This window comes from Symphodus melops (assembly GCF_947650265.1).
Source record: "Symphodus melops genome assembly, chromosome: 21".
Taxonomy (NCBI): domain Eukaryota; kingdom Metazoa; phylum Chordata; class Actinopteri; order Labriformes; family Labridae; genus Symphodus; species Symphodus melops.
In genome coordinates this window covers 14,423,927-14,447,156 of record NC_136711.1, presented here as the reverse complement: position 1 = coordinate 14,447,156, position 23,230 = coordinate 14,423,927, and the positions used below count along the sequence as shown (strand labels likewise).

The 23,230-nt window shown below is 39.3% G+C and overlaps 2 protein-coding genes across 2 annotated transcripts in view; one reads left to right on the top strand and one right to left on the bottom strand.

Moving 5' to 3' along the window:
- Positions 1 to 233: 233 nt before the first annotated feature.
- star2 (steroidogenic acute regulatory protein 2) lies at positions 234 to 6,358 on the top strand (the record flags this gene model as incomplete). The annotated part of the gene is made up of 7 exons (XM_079333963.1): positions 234 to 315; positions 669 to 779; positions 867 to 1,003; positions 1,132 to 1,290; positions 1,559 to 1,743; positions 4,391 to 4,484; positions 6,254 to 6,358. Exons 1-7 carry the CDS (start codon positions 252 to 254, stop codon positions 6,356 to 6,358), a joined length of 855 nt encoding a protein of 284 aa, XP_079190089.1. The 5' UTR covers positions 234 to 251.
- adamts14 (ADAM metallopeptidase with thrombospondin type 1 motif, 14) overlaps positions 4,590 to 23,230 on the bottom strand; it is a 40,687-nt gene continuing 22,046 nt past the window's right edge. The window contains exons 7-22 of the mRNA XM_079333950.1: positions 20,059 to 20,164; positions 18,265 to 18,408; positions 17,928 to 18,060; positions 17,323 to 17,436; positions 17,043 to 17,191; positions 16,537 to 16,709; positions 16,210 to 16,343; positions 15,249 to 15,372; positions 14,881 to 14,961; positions 12,928 to 13,091; positions 12,686 to 12,851; positions 11,661 to 11,793; positions 11,226 to 11,433; positions 10,463 to 10,592; positions 9,616 to 9,723; positions 4,590 to 9,513 (exon numbers count right to left, since the gene is read on the bottom strand). Of these exons, the coding sequence (XP_079190076.1) occupies positions 8,975 to 9,513; positions 9,616 to 9,723; positions 10,463 to 10,592; positions 11,226 to 11,433; positions 11,661 to 11,793; positions 12,686 to 12,851; positions 12,928 to 13,091; positions 14,881 to 14,961; positions 15,249 to 15,372; positions 16,210 to 16,343; positions 16,537 to 16,709; positions 17,043 to 17,191; positions 17,323 to 17,436; positions 17,928 to 18,060; positions 18,265 to 18,408; positions 20,059 to 20,164 (2,606 nt within the window). The 3' untranslated portion in view covers positions 4,590 to 8,974. The remainder of the gene's footprint in view (positions 9,514 to 9,615; positions 9,724 to 10,462; positions 10,593 to 11,225; positions 11,434 to 11,660; positions 11,794 to 12,685; positions 12,852 to 12,927; positions 13,092 to 14,880; positions 14,962 to 15,248; positions 15,373 to 16,209; positions 16,344 to 16,536; positions 16,710 to 17,042; positions 17,192 to 17,322; positions 17,437 to 17,927; positions 18,061 to 18,264; positions 18,409 to 20,058; positions 20,165 to 23,230) is intronic.

Below are 23,230 nucleotides of genomic sequence, written 5' to 3'. Positions count from 1 at the left end.
TTTTTTTCTTACACCCACATAAATCTATAAATAAGTTTCTGAATTCTTCCAAACATTTCTTTTTCATCCAACTCGATCATATAAACACTCACTAAAACATCTTGTCTAGTTTGACCTTCAGGAAAGAAAAAAAAATGCAGAGTAGGTCCTCTCTATCCTTTCTCCTTATCGCAGTGCAGCGTCCTTCACAGGCCGTATAAATACTGGAGACTTTATCTGGTGCATTGCTGTCACTGCCATAGACTGAGAACATGCTGCCTGCTGTTGTAAAGCTCTGCTGTGGAATCTCTTACCCTCACCTAAGGAACATGGCAGGTAAAGTTAAAAATTCTTTCTAAGACTTCATTTCAATTCGGACTGATGTTTACATGTGAGTCCATTTATCTGAAATCTTTATTCAGGATTCATACAAAACTTTGTATTGCTTTAACCCCTCTGATTTTCTTTTTAAAATTGAAACTACTGTACTCTTCTCAGTTTGCTTCTTTTTTTTTTTTTCCATCAGCTTGACCGATGTGATTGTCGTTTTTGGGCTTCATGTTTGCATAAAAAGTTGAGTTAAGTTTAGTTTGGCTGATGTACCATATGTGGGAGGACTTTTTTTTCATGCAATTTGCGATATATATATATATTTTTTAATGAATTATCTTAACTGTTCAATCCTGCAGGTCTTCAACGCACAGCTGTGGCAGTGATAGGCCAAGAGCTCACACATCTGCAGAGATGGAGATGCATGCAAAAACATCACATAGGAGAGCCTGCCGGATTCAATTATACAGGTAAAAAAAAAAAGTCTGTTTCAAGAATGTTTTGTTTTTTATTTTAGAATATTTAGAATTTAGAATATTAATGGAAGTCTTTTGCAGAGGCCACATCTGAAGATACAACAACTGTGCAGTCAAAAGCAGATCAGCTGTTTTATGTACAACAAGGTCACAACGCAATGAACAATGCTCTCAGGATGTTGGAGGACAATGAAGGATGGAGAGTTGAAATTGAAGAGGTATACATTTTGATTTAAGTGCAACCTCACTTGACTGACCTCACACACTCTATTTTTTGAAGTGCCTTTAAGGTTCTCTTAGAGTCATTTTTTAACGCTTGGGTTGTTGTTTGCTGGACCTTGTTCAGAGCAACGGGGATGTAATCTGTAGCAAAGTGATGCCAGATGCCAGGAAGGTCTTCAGGTTGGAGGCGGTCCTGGAGGGCAGCGTGGATGAACTCTACGACCTCTTGTTTGTCAGAGTGGAGGAGATGAACCTGTGGAACCCGAGCATACGGCAAATCAAAGTGAGTATGTGACACATATTATCTAAGCAGACGGAGGAGAGAGGAGTCTAATATTTTTTTCATTGATTGTTTTGATGCCATGTTGTTTATATGCTGGAAAGAATGTTGGAACCCCAACCCTCTCTACAAAACAACACTGTTGACTGATCAAATAAAATGAAGAACAAATAAAAGAGAAAGCGGGATGGACAGTCATGCTTCAAATTTCACCAGTCAAGTTTCAATTGAGTCTTGCAGTGTTTTGAAATTGTGTCTCATGTATTTTTAGATTCTGAAGCAAGTCGGACCTGAAACAATGATCACTCACGAGGTGTCTGCTGAGACAGCTGGGAATCTGATTGGACAGAGAGATTTTTTAAGCGTCAGGCACAGCTGCAAACAAAGGTCAAGAGTTTATCTTGGAGGAGCAGCCATTCAGATGGAGTCCTTCCCACCGCAGCCAGGCTTTGTGAGGTAGGATCACGCAGCTCGGGCATCAATATATTTCAACAGAACATCAAAATATGCATAATTGTGCAACCGCGACATTAAACTACCTCTAACACTGTAGTAATGTCAGTCCGTCAGGCATGAGTCTCCTGTTTGTGGTACAAAACATTCAATCAGTTGATGTTGAACGTGAGGGTGGAGGCATAGTGATTAAATGTAAATATAGCATTAAATGTAAATAATTGGTGGAGGTTTCTGCAGGTTTTCAAATGCATGACCAAATTCTCATTATGCCCACTCATCCTGCAACAAATTTAACAAAAAAACCCAACAATGCACATAACTTAAACTATTAGTGTGAAATGATGTGCGTGTAGTCAATGTTATTCAGGTGCTTGATAACTGAGAATTGTTTCCAGGCTTAATAGCCCTCATTGAGTTAATAAGATTTTGACATTAATATTAAACAAGTTTGTTGAGGAGAGATTTTTATGCACTCCTGCTGTATCACTTCAGGGGGAAAAAAACCTTTTGACTGTTATTTTGTCTGGGCTTCAAAATAAACTGCAGAAAAAAAATTGCCCCTTCCCATTTTAGCTCATCGACTGGGGCTGGAAATGTACTCAGTGTGAGCCCTTTGCTCTTTCAGCGGAGAGTGGAAGTTGTTAAAAAGCATACAGAGAGAAAATTGCTCTTATGGCTACTATGGGGAACTCTCCATTTCTGTCAATCTGACCCGTGGACACACAGTACTTCTTCTTGATACATATGGATGTCCAGTACATACAGTGGTACTGTTTTCTGTCAAACATTTAACATAGATACCTTTAAATTGTCAATAGTTTCAATCCTTGCCAAGAAACATGTAACAAAGAGGTGTTTCAGCAGCGCTCTGTAAATTCTTGTATTTTGCAATTTTAGTGTGTTTAATAACCAGATGAAAACTCACAACATGAGCTTACACATCATTAGCATAATATGTGTGACTCCTCCACAAAGGGCAGACATTAGTTGGATGTCATGTCTAATTCAATTCATGTTGCTATTAGCCATTTCCTCCAAATACATGTTGATACCACACTGGCAGCTTTGGTTTATTGCAGTGATTGTTTATGAAAGCAACCAAGCGGAAACACGTTGTACCTTATTGCACATGTCTGTGTAAGCATGCAATCCATTGACACCAAGGCTGAATTTCTCATTATGAAAAAAATGTTTCATTCAAATCTCACACATATATGAATGATACATGATTTCCAGCCTTCAAAAGCTTTTGAATATAGCAAAAATAATGATTTTCTATTAAATATTATCATAAATTTTTTATTAATATTTATAAGTAATCAGTGTTTCTTTCTTATAAAATGGCAACAACCATTAATTTCCTTTAATAATTTTTTCAAAAGAAATATGATAATCTCTAAACCACATCAAACTGGAACCACTGAATGTTATTGGCAGCAGACAGATGTAATAGAAGGGACTAGGGTTTATTTCACACACTCTTAGAAAACTAATACCATTACTTTCAGGCTGCACATTCAAGACGCTCCAGTTCAATAGAAAGCATTCCTTTTGATGCACAGTGCCTATTCTGTCATACTCAGTAATGCTTGAGCTTGTGAGGATGCTTGACTCACTTTTTTCTGTTATAGAGCCTTACTCTTACTTTAGCCATTTTAAAACTAAACCAAGCCACGTGTATAGTCTACTCTTGAACTCTTGTATGTTCAGTTGTGTCTTTTTAATCACACTCATGCTTTTACCCAAATGAAGAACCAACTGTACCCACTATAAAAAGGTTAATAGAAGTAAATTAAAAGTTTCATTCACTAAAGAAGTCTTTCAAAATAAATGTATATGAAATAATTTAGTAAAGGGACCTTGAGTTTAATCATATCAAGAGTAGGCCTACCACTAGATAGGTAGATACAGGCAATGATACATGTCTCTTTTCAACAAGAATAAAACATGTCTCATATAAGAGGCATGATTCATTGAAATATACACATTTTCTTTTGAGGTATACCTGAAGACGCGTGCTTGTGTTTGTTACTCGTCTCTTGCAGACAAATATTCCCAAAGACACTGTTTTTTGGCTTTTAAGCCTTTAATTTTCAGGGCGGTTAACAGAAGAGGAAATCAGGAAGATGGAGTTGTGAGTGACATGCAGGAAACAAACCGCAGGACTTGTACTTTGCTTGGGGAAGCCACAGCTTCCATACAAGGGGAGCGAGATACACAGCCCAACCGCTTGGCCAACCAGAGCCCCTAAAAAGAAGCCATGTTTGAAAAGCTTGCCGCTCCAATAAGTTGTCTTTCTAGTCCTGTAAAATTCCTCTAATGTAAAATTACACCAGAATATTTTGTGGTCATTTAGGTCAAAGTTAGCTTTGTTCAGTGGGTCTATTACTTGAAGAAACCAAGTACACCTGAAAGTGAACTTAAGTTACCTTGCTTATGTTCATTTGCCAAGGTTTATGTGTACCTTCCACATTAACTTGCTAACGTTTACTTCTAACATGAACTTACTTACATTAACTTGCTGACGTTTACATGCTAGCGTTTGTGAATGTCCAACTTTGTAAATAATAATCCTGATTATCGAGATTGCCCTCAATAAAGGCATAAAATGAAAGTAAATTAATTGAGTGTGTTTGGATATCCAAAGGGCCGAGGATGGACCGACCTGCATCATCATTCAAGCTCTGGACAAGGACACCAGGAAAAGTCGCTTCACATGGCTCCTTAACATGGATGTTAAGGTGAATTTTCTTCAGTATATTCTTCTTTTCATGGTTGATAATAGCTGGGGCATGTCAAGACTATTTTGACTGGGGTGGATGAACTAACTTATGTGCACACACACACGATTGAATTGAATTTATTTATGGATTCTATTTCCACCATCTACTTCAAATAACAAAAAAAGCATGGTTAAATATACATTTGCAATAGGTTAATTATTTAAGAACTCAAAAAGATGCCGTCCAAAGTCACAAAACAGACATGCAAACTCTTGCAAACTATCCAGGAGTTTGAAGGATTGCTTGCATATATTTGTGGACTTTCTTTCCTTTCCACCTGATCTACCAAATACATTTGCAAAGTATTCATTTAAAACGTGTATTAGAGGTATATTATAAAATATGCTATATTGATATGAAGAAGACTGTTGCAACACAGCCCCATGGTGTTGATTTTTTACGATTAGTCCCACCTCTGACAAGGCAAATACAGTAGTAAATCATAGTTTAATGTAAGGTGTGCAATGTTAATTATTCTCCGTAATATTTGATGTGAAGAAGCAAGTGATGTTTTCTATCACACTGCTGTATTGCTGCTCCCTCTCTTTTACCAACATGTCTTTTATGTTCAGCTTCTTAATTTGCATATTGATAGATAAACAACAACAAAAACAAATATGATTCAAACTATCAACACTGCAATATGCAGTTAGGCAGTTGCAGCAGGGTAGAATTGTCAGAGTAGAAATTACTCCAAATGTTTGTATTTCAAGACCTGTGCTTTATACCGTGTGAGCGTTCATATTATCAGCAGAAGCCAGCTGACACACGCTACTATACAAGCTGCAGGAGCTGCAATTGTGAATTACAGGGAAGCAACATAAGTAGAATATACCATCAAAGGTGAATAATCATCCGACCGCAGCTTGGGGAGGTGGTGGGAGTAAATTGCACTATCAATCCTCAACAGGGTGGGGGGTGAGAAGTGAGGAGGTAATGGCTCCAGCTGGTGAAGAGTCAGCTTTGAGGAGCGAGATGTTTCTGAAGGTGAAGATAGCTGAAGATGAGCTCCCCCCCACCCCGCAATCAACTGTGCTGTCATTTGGCTCGAAGTCACCTTTTACTCATGATACTGTCTGTGTGTGTCCTCTGACATGTTTAGTAATCCTCCACGTTACACTCAAAATGAACATCTGAAAAATAGTCAGAACTCAGACGTAAACTGTAACTTCATTTAAAATTTGCACCGAAAAACAAATTGAGAAGAAAGACTTAAGAGTGTGAAAATGGAGGATTACTCTAATAGAAGTCATAGAGAGTAACAAAGCTGTTTTTACTGTCACTTTTAGCATTAGCATTTAATGCTTATTTGATTAACAAAAAACTTTCCACTTGTTTTCGTACTCGATACAGGTTAGTTTTAGGTTTCATCCGGTCACCGATTTAACTAAAAGGACAGGATCGTAAACACCTGATGGTTTAGTAATATCATTTCACAGGATCATTTAAACGTCACACAAAAAATAGTGCTTTAACTGTTTTTAAGTGTTCTTAATCCCGTCCAATATGGCTGCTACGGAGACACATCTCAAAATCCTGATGTGGCACCTGCTCGGATATTTGTATGATTAAAGTGCAGCTGTCTTAACTTGGCATGCTGCTGTTATATCTTCTGTAAATATTGTTTCCTACTTTGACATCTCTTACTTTGACTGTTTACTCATCATGGGGAGACTTTCTTGGCTTATAAAGGCTGATCAGTCTAACAAAGATAATGTCATTCTCAGGGCTGGCTGCCAACATCCATTGTCAATCAGGCTCTGCCCCGAGCGCAGCTTGACTTCACCAGACACCTGCGTAGACGTCTGGCAGCGAGCGCTATCCTGGGCTGACTCAGACTGTGTGATTTCCACATCGCTGCGGAACACTGTCATCACTCAGGGGAACGTCGCAGAGATGGAGACACCTTGATATCATGCCCGACAAAGTGGCGGCATTTCAGCACGAGCAAAAAATGCTCGGCGATGGAGACATTCAGCCCCCACGCTCTGCAGAGTACAGCTGGCAGACGAAAGTCAGTGGGCCAGTGCCAGCCTGGTGGATAAAAGCTGGCTTATTATAGGAATTACTGTCACAGTGTGCCACTGAACCTCATTAAGATTTCCTGATAAGGAGTCAACGGTGACACAAGTATGAATCCCAAAGTCCCTGAATATGACTGGAGAACAAGATATACAGTACTCAAATGTGCCTGACTCCTTTTCATTTATCATACCTTTAAATTGTTGAAATAAGTCTAACCAAAGAACAATCCAGTTGGAATCATTTTCTGATGTCAGTAAATCTTTCATGCAATACATAAATTAAATGTGAATGAAACACAACTCAGTACACTAAAAAGAGAAACGTTTTGCAGCCAAAAGAGTTTGCACCAAAAAACAAACAAAACAGAAACCACAAATATCTTGTTTCTCTCAAACGCTCCATTTCATTTAAAAATTCAATAAATATTAACATTTAAAGCTTTCATTCATGTACGTATATACAAGAACTATACAATAAACATAATGATGTTATGAACCGCAATGCAGGAAGGATTTTGACAGTATGAGCAACTACAGTCTGGTGACGCCTGCATTTTCCAATTGCATCATACCTTCGGCTTTATTCCTGGTTGTTAAGTACGTTTCATAACTGGACAATTTACACTATATACATTATTATTGGAGAAATATATCAGTTTAAAAAAAAAGTTACAACATAGGTGAGTTTTCTTCAATTGTTTTGTTTGTGTAAGTGACTGACTTCCACACAGGCAGACTGAAGGCATGCTACAGTGAGTTGCCATGATTAAAAACCAGTGAGGATCATCATCAGTACGTCGGGGACAAGATTAAAGCACCGGAGAAGGAGAAGCCATAAAGCTCCCTGTCTGGAGGGACGGTTATGGAGGAGGGAGTGTGCCAATAGGATGATTCTAGAGATAACAGGTGCTTTATTCTGCTCAGACACATTCCTTGAAGCTATTATCCTGTGAAGTAGAACATTTGCGTCTCAAAGACGGACAGCATGAACAAAAATCTCGAGTGACATTTCTGGGATGCGCTTTTTCCCACGTCTTGGTTTTGAATAAAATGACAACGTTGGGTCGAGAAATACATCAATGAAAATGTACAAAAGCTTGACCAACACTCTCTGTTGTCCGCCGTCTCTCTATTTCTCCTCCGTCTCTTAGCGTCAGCAGCCGTATCAAACAAGACAAGCTAACTGGCTGAAGGCTGAAGTCATAGAAGAGAGCCGTGGAGCCTTGCCAAATTTATAAAGCGCTGTGGATCCCCCCTTCTAGAAATTAGACTGACGCAGTTAGATTAGATCGACTTGAACTTATGTTGAGGTTGAAAAGTATCGTAGCCTTCAGTAGCAGACTTTCTAATCGGCATGCTTTTTTAAATGCAAAGTGCTGTCAGGAGCGTCAAACAATAGAAACAGGAATAATAAATGGTAAGTGTTTTAAAAATGTGTTTTTCTTAGTTGTTCTGAAGAATAAGAAATAAAAGCTCCCGTGACAAACTTTTGCTTGTGTCAATTTTTTGCAACCCAAAAATCCGTCTATGCTCATCTTATCCTATGGTAAGTAGTATTTTTTAGACAAACGTGTTTTTCTGTTAATAATAAATAAAATAACACCTGTTCTGAATCTTTGATATAAAAAATGCAAAATAAAGCTGATTCAGCATTGTATCGTTACAAACTTTGACTACGACCCTGCAGCAGCATTTTGAGGCACTAAAAATGAAAAGGTCAAACTTTATGCTGATGGTCTTCTTTTGTTTTCTTTGGTCATTTAGAGGCATCATTGAAAATGTAAATGTTTCATAACCAGTTCAAAACTGGAGATGAGGATTAATCAGCACATTTAGTGAGTGTTATCAAAACGTCATTAACATCGTATATAATAATTTTAACCTGCCATTATATTACCTGGTTGTAAATAAGACTAATTATTCTAGTGGCACACTCGAGCCTCCGTAGATAACACATGCACCTCCATAGCCATGGCCTTTGAGCTCTCCTCAAATGTTCACAATACAAGTTCAATAGTAGTTCTAATGCACTTGAAAGAAAAACAGTTTTTACACAACTGAACACAGATAAAAACATGAATGTAGCGATGCAGTCATCACATTTTGAGCACGTCTTGTAGTCGTTTTAGTTTACAGCACCTGAAAACGTTTTTTTTTTTTCCTTCCTTCCGTTTCATATTTGAGGCACAGGGGGCGGAGCCACGCTGCACACTGATCACTCTGCAGTTCCGATGAGGTAACCATCATTGTCTAGTCAAAGTTCACTGGAGTGAAAAAAAAAAAAAAAAAGAAACTTTGTAAAAAAAAAAAGAACAAAAATCTGCAGTGACACTGCAAGTCTTTTAGATTCTGCAAAAGGCAGAGCTGATGTTTGAGAGCGTCTCACTGAGCAGCACGGCCACATCATTGCTCGCTGTTTGTTTTTCAAACTGTCAGGGTTCTGTGACTCGAGTCCCTCTCCGATCCTAAATCGTCCCTTCTTGACTTGGCAGTGACTGGGCCTAAAGTGCTCTTTGGACTGTGCCCTTCTGCAGTGGGCCGCGCTGGCCCTGGAGGTAGAAGAGGCTCCGGGTCAGAGTCTGAGTCCCCCCTCCCAGCTGTGAGGAAGGAGTCCCTGCTGGGACCCGGGGACATAGCAGCACCCTTGGATGGCGAGGCTTCGGCGGCTGCAGAGGTGGTTGGCGCTGGAGCAGTGGAGCGAAGCCGCCTACCGACGGATCTAGTGGTTTGCGGCGGGCTCAGTGTTGTTAAAGGAGCTTTTGGTGATACAGCATGAGAAGTCGCAGAGGTCTCTGGTTTAACGGAATCCAACGTTGTGTTTAGGAGGTCAGGAGTGTATGTGGTAAAAATGTCTTTCTTGTTGCAAGACTCGCAACAAAGCTTATTATATCCAGGGATGGAACAGTAACGGGCGAGAACCTCCATTTGACAGAAAATCGATTTATCCCCTAGACATGGCTCATCTAGAAATAACAGAGGACATCACTGTGAGGGAGATTGCAAAGAAACACCCGTTCTGTGGATGTTGGAAATCACAGTGAGTGAAACAAACTGTATCGGCTTACTTGAAGTGATTTTGTGGACAGGGTTTTCTGGATCCCTTTGGTGCACAGCTTCATCTTTAATCGTGGAGTTCTCCATCGTTTCAACTGTGAGGGAAGACACCGGCTGCCCTGGAGTAGAGTATGAAAGAAAAACAGCATAAAAAAAAAAAATTCCAACATAGAGTGTATCAGCGATAAGAGTACCCGCTCCAGAGAGAATACAGAACAGTCAGGTTTCAAATCTGTAATAAAGCTCACTGTTTTTAAAGAGCAAAGAGAACAACTTTGACTTCTTCTGCTTTTTGATCAAAACCAAAACTTTCCACTCGCTGCCCGGCAGAGAAAATCCAGAAGATTGCTGACCCTGACCTCTTTGAAGAGGTGGGGATCATGGGAAAAGCTGCAGCCAGGGCAGAACAAATGTTGACACTGAAGCTGAAGTGCTTTCATTTCTCTATACACTCTTTCTGTAATGGTATTCAGAAGTGTTTGTTTCCCCTCACGTACATTAAGGACTGAGGGGATTTTGTAAGGCTTGTGCGATATAACAAGTGATGAGTAAAATTTAGTCAAATAAAATGTTTTTGTGAATGACCTCCAGGGGTTACATGAAATGTTTTATCCCACCCACAATTTAGTCATTTCTATGAGTATATTATCCTAAAAGCAGATAAATGCTTGGTTACTTTAGATCTGGCTGCCAGACAGTGTTAGAAAACATTACAGCTCCTGTTCTACATCCAGACTGTGACTAAATGAGCATCAAATAGAAGCAAATAACCGTACTCATGAGTGATAAAAGGGAAATGAGTCCATCGCGCAGAGGCAGCTTCTGCACATTGTCTCCTGATTATCTCCATGTTTGTACCTGGACATGTGATCAGGTTGCAGATGAGGACCGTTTCAGGCTTCTCGCCCTCGCATTCTCCGAGGGTGTTGTCGCTGGCCTTGCAAACCACCTGCCTTTGCTGAATCCCTTCACCACAGGTCACCGAACACTGCATTACCACACCAACACACAGAAAGAAGACGAAAAAGATTTGTAACTCGAAAGGTCCACAGTGACATTTTGCCTTAGGTTTGTGCTTTAAAGGAAACATTATTACAACAACAACCGTCCTTCATGTTTAATTAATGTCTAATGACTAACTGTTATCAATAGCCAAGAGATATTTCCACACTACTTACTTCCCATGGGAAAGTTTACCATGGCATACAATAGCACATACCCTGGTGACTTGTACCATGGTACCATGGTAAACTTAACTACATTTGGTTGCACTGTGATTCAAAGCTCCTTTTTGAACTTTTAGTTTGTGTCATATTTGGCCTCATAAAAAAAAAAAAAAAAAAATTCCATCCAAACCTTTTCTGACTCTGTGCTGTACATGTGTTCACTTCTGTTTTTTCTCATTCAACTCTCTTAAGGAGTTAAATGTATCACTGCTGTGTGTTTTGACAGCCTGCACAGCAGTCAAACTATTTGTCTCATATAACTACCCCTCTGTTCTAGACATCTTAAATAACTACTTTACCGATTTGTAGAAATAGTCTATCCTTATGCCGATTGTTTTTTTTTGTTATTGTAGATTATGTGGTGGTTGGCAGACAAAATAATAATCAGAGCTCACCTGAGACCAAGCCCCTGTCCTCCACTGAGGAGGGCACGTGGTGCTGTTGCAGACTCTCCTCATTTCGGGTCGATCGGCGGTGCAGTGCTTACTGTGGACGGGCCTGTTGGTGCCGTTGTGGAGCATCTGCATACACTGGACCACTCTGGTCTGGTAGCCCAGCTTCCCGCAGGTCTTACTGCAGGGACTCCACTCCTCAACCACCCACCTGTCAGCACAGTGGGCTCTTTGAAAAGGTTTTCCTGTCACCTGGCAATTATTCTTTTTCCGCTCCAATACACAAAAAATTTAACGTAGATTTTTTTCTGATTTAGCACGTGCTGTGAAAAGTGACAGATGGAGGTGACGGGGCATTTATTAACAGTAAACCCTGAATGCAGCAGAAGGCATTGAAAAAAAAAGTCGATTGATCATTCAAAGTTGAAAGCCACTTACGTAGGTTGGCTGCAATCTTGGATGTTGCAGCGTTTTCGGATCGGTTTGGGCTTTTTGCTGGTCTCACAGAAGCTACGATGGACCAAACGACTGTCACTCTTCCTTCTGCATCCATATTTTGTGTACTGTATGCCTGAAGGATGATCAACAGGTCCAAAATAGACCAAAATAAAAAAACAATCAATTATACTGTGGCGTCCAAGAATCACAGGTAAACGCACAAATTCAATTCGGAACCATTTCTCTTTTCCTTTTTTTTTTTTGTTTCTCCAAATTGCATAAAGAATTTCATTCATATCCATATACATTTTAAAACATACTTATTGAGGCTTTTAAAAATATATATATTCTTGTACTACTTACTTGTATCTTCTTTTTCTCCATTTTTTGAATTTTTACTTTAGCTAAAACACTATCATTTTGGTTTGTTTATATGTTTTGATCTTGTTTACCTCGTTCATTTAACTTCAAATGTATTTAGTTATTTTCTTGTTGTTATATTGTTGTTTTGATTTACTGTAGCGCCTCAATGCCATTCACCCTACTTCATTTAATGTTTTTTATCCAATGCTACAACCCTTTTTTTTACCCCATTAATTATGAATCTTTATCATATACTCTATTTATTCATTACGTTTTAGACTCAATGTGTTACATAATACAGGTGGCAATGAATCCAGCTATTAGAATCGAGGCTTTGAAATGTTTTCTTTTCGTGTTTTCAACCTTCAGAAATAAAAAAACAAACATTTATGGCTCGAAACAAGAAAAGCAAATGACACTTTCAAAATGGTAAAAAAGCAGGGGTTTGTCATTCACACATCATGATTCAAATGGTTTTCAAAGCTGTTCTTAAGAAATTTCCCATGTTTCATATTGAAAAACATTTCAACTCAAGCATGCTGACAGTCAGGCTGTCATTTTTTCACTGTCGAACAAAAAATATGTGGTTGCCTGAAGGATACCAGGAACAAACACGTTGAACTGCTTATTGATTAAATGAAAAAACACTCAAACTCACTGACCTCCCCCACAGGGTTTGGAGCACTGAGACCAGCTCTTCAGAGCCCACTCGTAGGTGTCGAGTTCAGCCAGGAGGACGTTGTTGTTGGTGATGAGCGGCAGCAGGTCCTCGTGGATTATATACTTATATGTCAAGCTAATCTTTGCGTCATCTTCCTGAGGAATAACCTAAAACAAAAAGAAGACACTTAAGACAGAAATTAAGAGAGAAGTTAAAGTAAAAAGGTAATGAGGTCGTACTTACCAGCACCACAATGCCTTCATGCAGTGGGCCGCTGGTCTTCAACATCTCCTTCTCCCCATCCATGGAGTACTCCCACTGTAAACCGTTTTCTATAAAGCTCTTTGATTCTGCTTCTTCACTTTTTGCATTAAGAATGAAGTTTCCAGTTACTTGATTCTTCACAGCTGTCAGTAATGAGAGGGGGAACGTTTTTTAGGCATGTGTGATGGGGAAGGAAAAAAAAAAAAAAAGTGTAGTCTTTAGTTTCATTCAGTAAGAAACTCAGAAATTGAATGAAAATCCATCATCAACAATGCTCTGCCAAACAGCGCTGAGATTTCCCTTTCAGCAGGGAATGTGTCAAGATTAATGCTGAGATTTTTGGCACTGTGGTGCGCAGACGGTAACTTCTCAAAGATGTGTGTCATCCTTTCTTCCCATGAGCTCATTTAAGCGAGCAAGCGAAAAAAAAAGAGCAGAGAAAAGAGGAGTCAGGGTTCTGTTGTGTGCCAAAGCTATCCTGGCTCAAGGCGCACTCATTCAGCACGAAGGTGACAACTGTTAGGAGTTATGAGGATAACTTTTAAGATGCTGAAGAATTTTCTCTCGAGGACAAGTGGAAATGTTCTGCACTCTGCACTCTACACAATGTTATTGTTGAATCATAGTTGGGCTAAAAAGATAAAACATAATGCATTTTATCCATCTTGGACGTTTTTCATTGGACAGTGAGACATGCAAGTTGAGTGACTTGGTGACTTCCAGTTTCATCCAGTCACTGACTAAATGCCTTTTACATGCTGATGAATCTATCTGTTAACGAAATGTTAATGATGTCTGACTTAATTCTATGATTGGGTGTCATCATTTTTTTTTTCTTATGTTTTTGGATGAACCAATCACAGCTGAAAAAAAAAGCGTCATACCATGAAATGGGGCCAACAACACCTCCTCGTTAAGATTTTTTGTTTTTCAATTACTCCTACAGTATGCTAAAAGTCCTTGCTAGGAATTTTTAAGTTAAGTAAGGACTAATGATTCCCAGGACAAGATTAGGCCATCTATTTTGCACCATGGGGGGGGGGCGCCAAAATCGATGCAATCCTAAACTTCCTCACAGAAGCTTTAAAAGCGGCATCTTCAATGTTTGTAGCTGTCAATGTGGTCAGAGTGACTTCACGACAGAATGTTGTGAGCAGGTTTTCTCCACAACATCTCTATGAGCCTTCCTCATACAATTCACCCCACCCCCACTGAAAACGCTCTACGAGTTGACTGTAGTCAAGATGAACGAGAAAAACCGTCCTGAGGAAGAGAATATGTGTGCCAATGAGTGAATGTATCCAAATAGAATTTAAATTATGTTTTTAATCACAGCAGCAAATACAGCAACAGTGCGGCAGCTTTCAGGCGACAGGCAGTGCTTCCATGGCAACAATAAACCTGACTGTCTGTCATGGTGGACGCCACGACAAGACACGGGCATTAAAACTATAAAATAAAGGATTTCTTTTTCTTTGATTACGGTTGGAAATAAAAGAGGTCATGTAAATAATAAAAACATATATATATATATATATATATATATATATATATATATATATATAATATAAATGTATATAACATGTTTAATTCATTTAGATATTTTAGTGTAAAAATTTTACATGTAACAATTTTTAACAATAAAAAATCTGAGATTTTGAGAAAGGTTTCTCTCTGCTGATTTGTTCTTATCTTGTAGTCAAAACGTCAACAAATGGAGCCAAAGTTATTTTCGTATTTACAAAGTGTTCTGTGTGAACTTGAACAATTAATGCCCTCAAATACTGATCGAAGAAGCTGAATTCTGTGATCTGTAGTCAACAAAATCAAACAGCTGTGCCAATAATGTCTAAAAATTAAAAAAAAGGTCATTTTCACCAGCACACTCACAAACCAATAATCATGTATTGTAACAGGACGTGAGAAACTCACCAATTATATGAGGAGAGGTCTCGTTCTCCTCAATAACGATGTGTCGGGCTCCTATCGGGATGTCGAACATTTTCAGCATTCCTGACAAGACAGAGACAGCACGGTCACACTGGGGGGCTTAGAAATACAGGGCACTGAATGTGAACTGTGATAGCAGCCAATTATTTGGGAATCAAAACACTGACACAAAGTTGGCTCCTGTCTTTGCTAGGAAGATACCAGTTGTGCTAAAACACAGAAGATGTGGATTAAGTCATATTCTTTTTTTTTTAAATGCAGTTTTTGAGCTTTAAAACGGAAAGTCATTACATTTAATGACACCTGTGAAGAAAAGTTCAATCTGATTTGTCCACTCAGCGGATAATTACCGTTCTTTTTGGGTGTCTTTGTGAGTGTCAGCTTCACGGTGCGACAGTGGGAGTTGTCGCCCTCGCACACTCCACACTTGTCCTCTTGCTTGTAAGAGCCGACCTCCTTGTCGCAGCCCACATGCTGTGAGGACCAAAGGATGAGGCAGTCAATCAATCAGGCCGCTGCAGACAGTGCTGTGTCTGACTTTTATACACACAGAGATTACTCTGCTGGGAAACTGAGGGCTTAAGAAAAGTCAGCATGCGTCTGCCTGTATGTGTGGTTAGTGATGATGCATATTGGACAGCAAATAACAAGAATAAAGTCTAAACAAAAAGCAGCCAGCATGCAACAAGGAAACTCCCAATTTTATCTCCAGGGATTCTAACTTTGAGACAAAGCCATGTATGTGAATGTTTTTGTGCTGGAGCAGACATTACGGCTCATTGACAATTGAATAGTCTGTGTAACTATGTCAGTGCACTTTTATCACCATTTAAAAAAGATACAATACGGTGTACGTCATTGCTTAATTAAGCCTCATCGTCCACCGAATAAGAATTCTTTGCTTCTAAAAGCAGCACTGTTTAATGAGTAAATTATTTTTCTAACATTTTACAACCTATTATGTACTGTTATTTATAGGCACATATAACTTTAAAGCACTGCAGCATAATCCTTTTTCATATTCAGTTTAAATTAAATTTGACCTTTACGAAATGTCCTGAGATGGTAAAAAAAATCTGCAGTCAGGTATAAGACATCGGTTCATGTGCATGTTTGGGATTACAAAACGTACAGCCTCCAATTCCAATAAACTGAGAACTGTATTTTTTGTCCCATTTTTTCGCCTTTACATGCAAACATTCTGACATATTCATAGATTCTGAACTCTCATGAGACATGAAAGTATAATTATAAGCTGTGTATAATTACATTAATTTCGGTACATGTACTGTGGATCTACAGAAGACGTACCAAACATTCTCCTCGAGCGCACACGCTGAATGGTTCTGAGTAGCTGCAACGCGTCCCATCGTGCATCACCTGATTCATGAACACCACCTCGCCTGTCTCCTTCGACTTACAGCTCAGCTCGCACTTACGAGCCTCTGAAATACACACACACACACACACACACACACCTGGGTTCAAACAAGTGTTGTAAGAATCTCAAAAGAGACCTCAGCAGGACACAGAGGACTTTTGAACCTCAATCTGATTCTGCAAAGAACATCATCGGTCCTCTCCACTTTATCTTAGTAAAAAAATTAAGTGAGAGACAACTTTGCTCTTTATATTCACCATCTGGGTGCTCATACGGTAGCCAGGTGTGCTTGATGTTTTTGTGGTATTTGTTGCTCCTCTGGACGCACTGTTGAGCACGGAAGTCTTCGTACGGTCCAGCACACTCCTCCATGTTGCACATCTGGTAGTCAAAAGTAGAGCCAGGGCAGTCTCGACCACCGTAGGCAGGCCTAGTGGATGAAAAGAAACAATCCATTACATTAAAGTTTCCCTTCTCCATTTTTTTTTTCCACAAGATAAAAAGCTTGTTCCTCAAGCATGAAATTTAGGAGATCATCGAGGTTATTTATCTTTGAAAAAGTCTTTCTCAGCAGCACAAGCTTTTCTTTCAAAGATCCGAATTCAGAGGGGTTTCTTTTGGCTCACATTCTTCCACACTTTCAAATCCCTGCTGTTCAGAGCTTCATTCACGCATTAACAGTTATGTCATCATACGCTGGATGAAGAGACAGGTCATAAAAAGTCTTAGCCTTGGAAAGGTTCCTCCCTGCCACGGCACTCACGGAGGGTTGTTGCACTGTCTGCTGCGGGAGCGGACGCCGCCTCCGCACGTTCTTGAGCAGGAGCCAAACTTTGACCATGAGCCCCAGCTGCCGTCGTGGCCCTGAGGCTGCTGGCTGGATCTCCAGATGCAGTGTCCTTTAAAACACCACTGAACAAAAAAAAAAAAAAACCATGAGAAAGAGAAAATTGAGAGTAATGACCGTGACATTTGTAACAATTTCATACTTTTCAAGTAACATGATGTTAATAGCTTGAAGCCAAATCACAGACAGTTCTTACCTTTCCAGGTGCACACTCTGTTCCATCAACCGGAGGACCTTTTTTGGTTTTACAGAAGTACTGATTATCGGGGTGGCTGCACCATAGTTGCTTGCAAGGGTCATATGTTCGAAACTGAAAAAAATAAAAATAAAATCAACCACTCAATCCTCCTTCCTGACTCTTTCAGAAATCTTACAAAAATATGAGCTTTATTTTAAAGCTCACACATTATCCTCCTGTTCAACAACTTTAAATAAGTCTAAGAGCTCTAGTTTCTTGCTATAAAACCACTCAGATCTGTGTTTGATTTCATTCTATAAACCCCTCTGTTTCATCCCCGCTCAGAACAGGCTGTTTCTGTTTCTAAATATGAAAAGGAGCTGTCAACAAACACGACCCTCTGAAAGAGGCTTGTGTCACTTTGCCTTTCTTGCTCCAAGCCCTTAACTTAGCAGTGAGAAGGCAGACTCAGAGGGAGAGAGGTTACTGCCCTTTGTGATGTCATGAAGGGAAAAATCACACTTTTTTTTCTCCATCTGACTTCTCTTTCAACAATGCGTCAATGAACTCAAACTAAACTAAGAAATAAAAATCCATAACTTTTTATTTTGTGAAGAACTTACCGCTGTGCACATTTTATATCCAACACCAAAATCAAAGCGGCACTGCTCATCCATTGAATAATTGATTCCAGGGAGCTCAGGAAGCTTGGGCCATTTATGTTCAAAGGGATCATCCAGCAGGCAGTCGTAGGAGCTGAGACAAACAGAATATTAAGAGCGTAATTCATTTTTTTTTCGTAACCATAAATGTGAGATTTCTGAACAACAAACCAGATAAGTAGAAAGTTCTGACGCAATGAATAACAAAATATTGCTTCATTTCAAAGATGTGCAGCAATGACCCCATAGTGGGTAGAGGATAACTAAGAAATGATGGCCTGTGCGAAACAGAACCTACTGGATGTATCGATTGAGCTCCTGCTTGCTGCAACGTGACCAGTGATAGCGATGGAAAGCTGCTTGGACGAGAGGAGCCATGATGCTTCCCATGCTTGTCTCATCTGCACAACGGTTACCCTGCCCGTCATGCTCCATGCCGAGCCTGATGGGAATGGAAAGGGTTTATTGAACAGGAGGTACAAAAACCAAAAAGACAAAAACAAGCAAAAAAAACAGTCATGGGAAACTAATTCTACTTACTAGCTCCCTATATGCCTATATGAAAATGAACAAAGAAAGAGAGTAAAACATTGATATGGACACAGCTCCCGCTTTGGCCAATAGGATTCAAATATATTTATTCAAGAGCATGTTTTTTTTTTAACTCAAGAACAGGTTTTAAAGTTCTGAGAGCATTATTTATTGTTTATAGTTTTATAAAAGTTGTATTTTTACTCAAATAGTTGTTGCTTGTGCTTAAATGTTCCAACAGGGACCAAAGGGCTGGTAGAAATCACTGGGTGGATGTTGTTCAGTAAGGTTAAAATGACATTCAATCAGTGAGTCAGTCACACTTGTTGAAGATCAATCAAAGCGCTGACAGAAATAGCATGGAGTCTGTCAGCCGATGAAGGGGTTAATGATGTTTCCTTTGATCTTTTGTGCAACATGACAGTCCATCAAGTAAGTTTTTTCCAGATTCATTCCACAGCAGGCAGTGCACTTCACAGAAATGGCCTTGTTATCCTTTTTCAGCTCCGTCGGGAGAGAGGAAACATGTGAAGTGGTGGAAATGTGCTTGGTATTCAAACTAAAGATCAGAAAGTCGATGCGTGCAAGGTGCAGCCTGTTGCTAGACTATTCAAAAAGCAAGAATCAGAGAACTGCCGGGATTGAAAAAGATCCTTCATAAGGTAAATCATGCTTGTTGACCTAAAAGCAATACATGGCTTTAAGAGAACTGTGAAGCCAAAGCTTACAGCTAACACAAAGAATATCAGAAACAGGTATCTAAAGGTGATAAAACAAGCTTAGCAATCATAAATAATCATTCCCAATTATGAATATAAATTGCAATTTGTGAAAATCTGCTTTTTAATTCAGTGGTCACCCAGTGTTCTTATGGAAAACTTAGCAAACCTTTTTAGCATTGAATACAAAATGTGCTCAGTGGCTACTTTGTGATACGTGTCTATAAAAAAATCATGGAATCTAATATATCCCGACCATAACGTCTACCTTTAAGGTGCTCACAACAACCTTCAGTTTTGGATGGGGGCACATCACTATCCATGTTTATATTTCCAGTATTAGTTAAAGTTGGATTTACACTTAAGTTGATTACTGTGCATTGAGAGGATTTTCTTATTTTCCCTGCCCATCTGCCCACATGAAAAACATATACAGACAATAATTTAGACACCCTTACTATGACCTCAGTGCTAAAACATATCACGCAATTAACATCTTAATGATAACAATTATTACTCCTTTAATCATGGAAAAACTCTCGACGTTCATATATATATATAGATAGATAGATATACCTGGGTTAAGAGTGTCCTCAAATACATGTGGCTAATCTTCCATTAACATACTTTTAGTATTAATGCATTCGGTTTGTTTTCCAAAAACAGCGTTGAATAATCTCATCTTGTCTGGCTGAGTAACTGCTTGCATATGTTGTTTTCTAAAGACAACAGAGCTCAGTTGAACGTCTCTCTGCCCGTGATTACAGACCACAGTTACTGTGGAAAACTATCGCCTTAATTGGAGGCAGTCAGACTGCTTTCATTGTCATGTCTTTACTCACACATGGCCGGTTTCGTGAGCGACCACAAAGGCGGAGGAGAAGCCGTCCTCATGGTTCAGAGTGCAGCTCCTCAGTGGGTGGCACATCCCTGTCACTGGAGCGTAACCTGGGCAACACAAAAGACCACACAGACCTAATAATCAAGAATCAGGATGAAGGTCATGGCATTCTCACTGATGATCCAGGTGGAAAATTGCTCTTCATGTGACATAAGTGGAGTTAGAGAGCCTTAAAAGAAGATGTGGTTTCAGTCACTGAGAAGATCTCAATCTTTTCTTAGTTGCACTGCTGGCTGACACCATCTGGACTTCAAATTGGCAGATAGAAAATGGGAACAGCAGACTGTGACGTTGCCTGTAATGTCTGATAGACTCGTATGTTATCTGATTCAGAAGGTTGCACTCAGCAGGCTGAAAATAGTCAAACGCATACACGAAAGAGAGCGGAAATGCCCCTTATAACTTACACAACAGGGACTTCTGTCCAAGTCATTTGATTGGACAGGACACTTTTTTTTATTATATGTATCAGGTGTTCAAGGCACCCTTCAATAATTTACAGCTACTGTTTTCTTTGTCAAGATGAATCAATTATTTGTCCAAAAAGCATAATTATCAAATCAATAAGTCAGACCATTTATGCCTGTTGTACAACTGTTGTATGAATGCAATATCACGCTTGAGGTTTCCTGCTGTTAAATTCAATATTAGTATGGCTGTGATTATAGTTAACACTTAGCCTGCTTGGCTAACATGATACATCATATAATCTTGTTCAGTAAAGATTGATGCAAGTCTCATTTTAAGTGTGAGATTCTCTCAATGATAATAAGAGTAACTTTTCGGGCCTAATGAAACAAGAGAGTAACATTCAAATACTGACGATCCCAAAAAAAAAAAAAAAAAAAAAGCCCTCATAGCAACTTTATAAATTCTCGGCATATACTTGGTAAAGTTTTGACAGGTAGAAGAGGTATGAAGCAGCTGTTGCTGACAGCTTGCAAATTGTTCACCTCATAATTGTACATAGAGACAGACCAACAGTGAACAGCAAGCCTCCGAAGCCTCTCACAGTGTTCCCCAGCAGCCATCTGCCCGGCATCAAAACATTTCACACAGTTCTAAGACTTTTTAAGCAAAGCACAAACATTGAACAAAACTCGATCAAGAGGTGTGCAGCGATTCAGCTTAGTGCGCTTGGTTTGGATCAGAAGCTTTTTGTCCTTTTTTGACCATCAGAAGACCTTTTTGGCATGCAGGTAAAAAGCAGAAAATGCAGGAGACAGACAGCCGGTGATGGAGACATGTATGTCAGGTTATGTTGTTGATGATGGTGGTAAAGAGAAACATCTATAAATTACTCTATTTGATGCCAGTGTGAATCGAAATCGTTGAAGGTTCTATTCATGAAGGACAACACAATGAATGAACACATTCAGTGCCACAAAGAGATGATGTAACATAAAAGCGAGCATGACACTTTATCTGAAAGGCAGATAAAAGGAATTCAAGAGAATGCAATATACATTCCCATGAAGTGGCCAGTGGGAGCTTTGCACATTGAAGCGGAAAGGTGCAGCAGCAGCTATAGGGGCAGAAAAACAAAAGTTTTCTTGACCACTTTTGTCCTTAGAGAAGAAAAACTGAAACTCTGAGCAATATGTAACATACTGAATTCAATCATAAAATGGCCTTGGACGTTAAGGAAGCTACTGTATGTCGAAGCGCTGGCCTCTCTGACAACAATGCAGCAGCCGGTATGTCCTCCTTGTGAGTTTTGATTCTGGTCCAGAATGGTTTCTAATTATTTTGACCAGAGAAACAGGCAGTTTTAAGGCACCCCCACACAGATGTTTTGGAGGCCCCTCAGTTTGCAAGGCAAACCAAAAGGTGTTGTAAAGGTGGAAGCGGACAAGTGAACTGGTTCAGCTATAACTGATTATACCCAACCTAAAAAGCAATGGCATTTTTCTAATAATGCAACATGATCAAAAACATGGTAAAACTAAACTAGGATACATATTATATATATATATATATATACCTTGAATTTCCTTCGGGATCAATAAAGTATCTATCTATCTATCTATCTATCTATCTATCTATCTATTGACAATGCATTTTGAAAAATATGAAGAGGTAAAAATGCAGAAAGCTCAGTAATGATGCAGAGCTGGCTAAACACTGAAGCTTCCCTGCTTTGCGAATTAGACACGATGGAGGATTGGCTCTCTCCAATGTCTCGAATTTGGACTGCAGTCCCCATTCTAAACGCTAGGTGCCAAAGTTACATATAGTTTGTTTAAGTGTGAACAATAACACAGCACGTTACAGTGTGTTTTAAAAAAAGTATAAAAACTGAAGAACAATAACGTTTTTCTCCAATCCAGCTGTTCTGCATTGACACATGGGACTATACAGGGTTGCACTTTGACCCTCAACCACCCATCCCACCCCATATTTGCTAATGGCCAATTAGAAGTATCAAATCAAATCAAAAACATTCATTACATCCCGCCGATTGATCAGACTTTTTCTCACAGTTGGAGTCAACCCACTTTAACTCCAATCAAATGTTTAAGATCTAATAAACAGCCTTTAGAAAATCCCAGGTGTAGTTCATACAGTTGTTTCATCTTTATTTCTTCAGCAACTTCTCCATGAACATAAACCGATTTTCCTCTTTTTTAAATCACACTCTAAATACTGTATATGCAGTTGGATAGAGAATCTACCATCTCACACCTAAACTTTGACGAGGGAGTGTGATGTCTCCACATGACCCCCGACACACAGCACCACAGCAAAAGGTGCCATAGCAACCGGGCCTTGTTATGAATACAAAACAACGGCGGCTATGGCAACATCCAGAGGTGTGACAAGCAAACCAGGTAGCCCCAGGTCGTCCTCTAAACATGACACTGGTGCTTAAAAAAGTTAAAAATACACTCAGTTATTGAACTTGGGCTCAGAGGATGTTTGTTCATTCTGCATCAACTTGCTCTGACGTTTAGGGCTGCTCACTTCAAATTTTGTTTTGAAGGGCTGGAAAGAAGAAATACAGCATGAGACAAAGTTGAAAACTAACAGAACATGTATGGTGCAAAACTCCTCCTACAGATAGCATACATGTGTTATTAGGATTGAGAGTTATCTTTCAAACAGCATTTTTG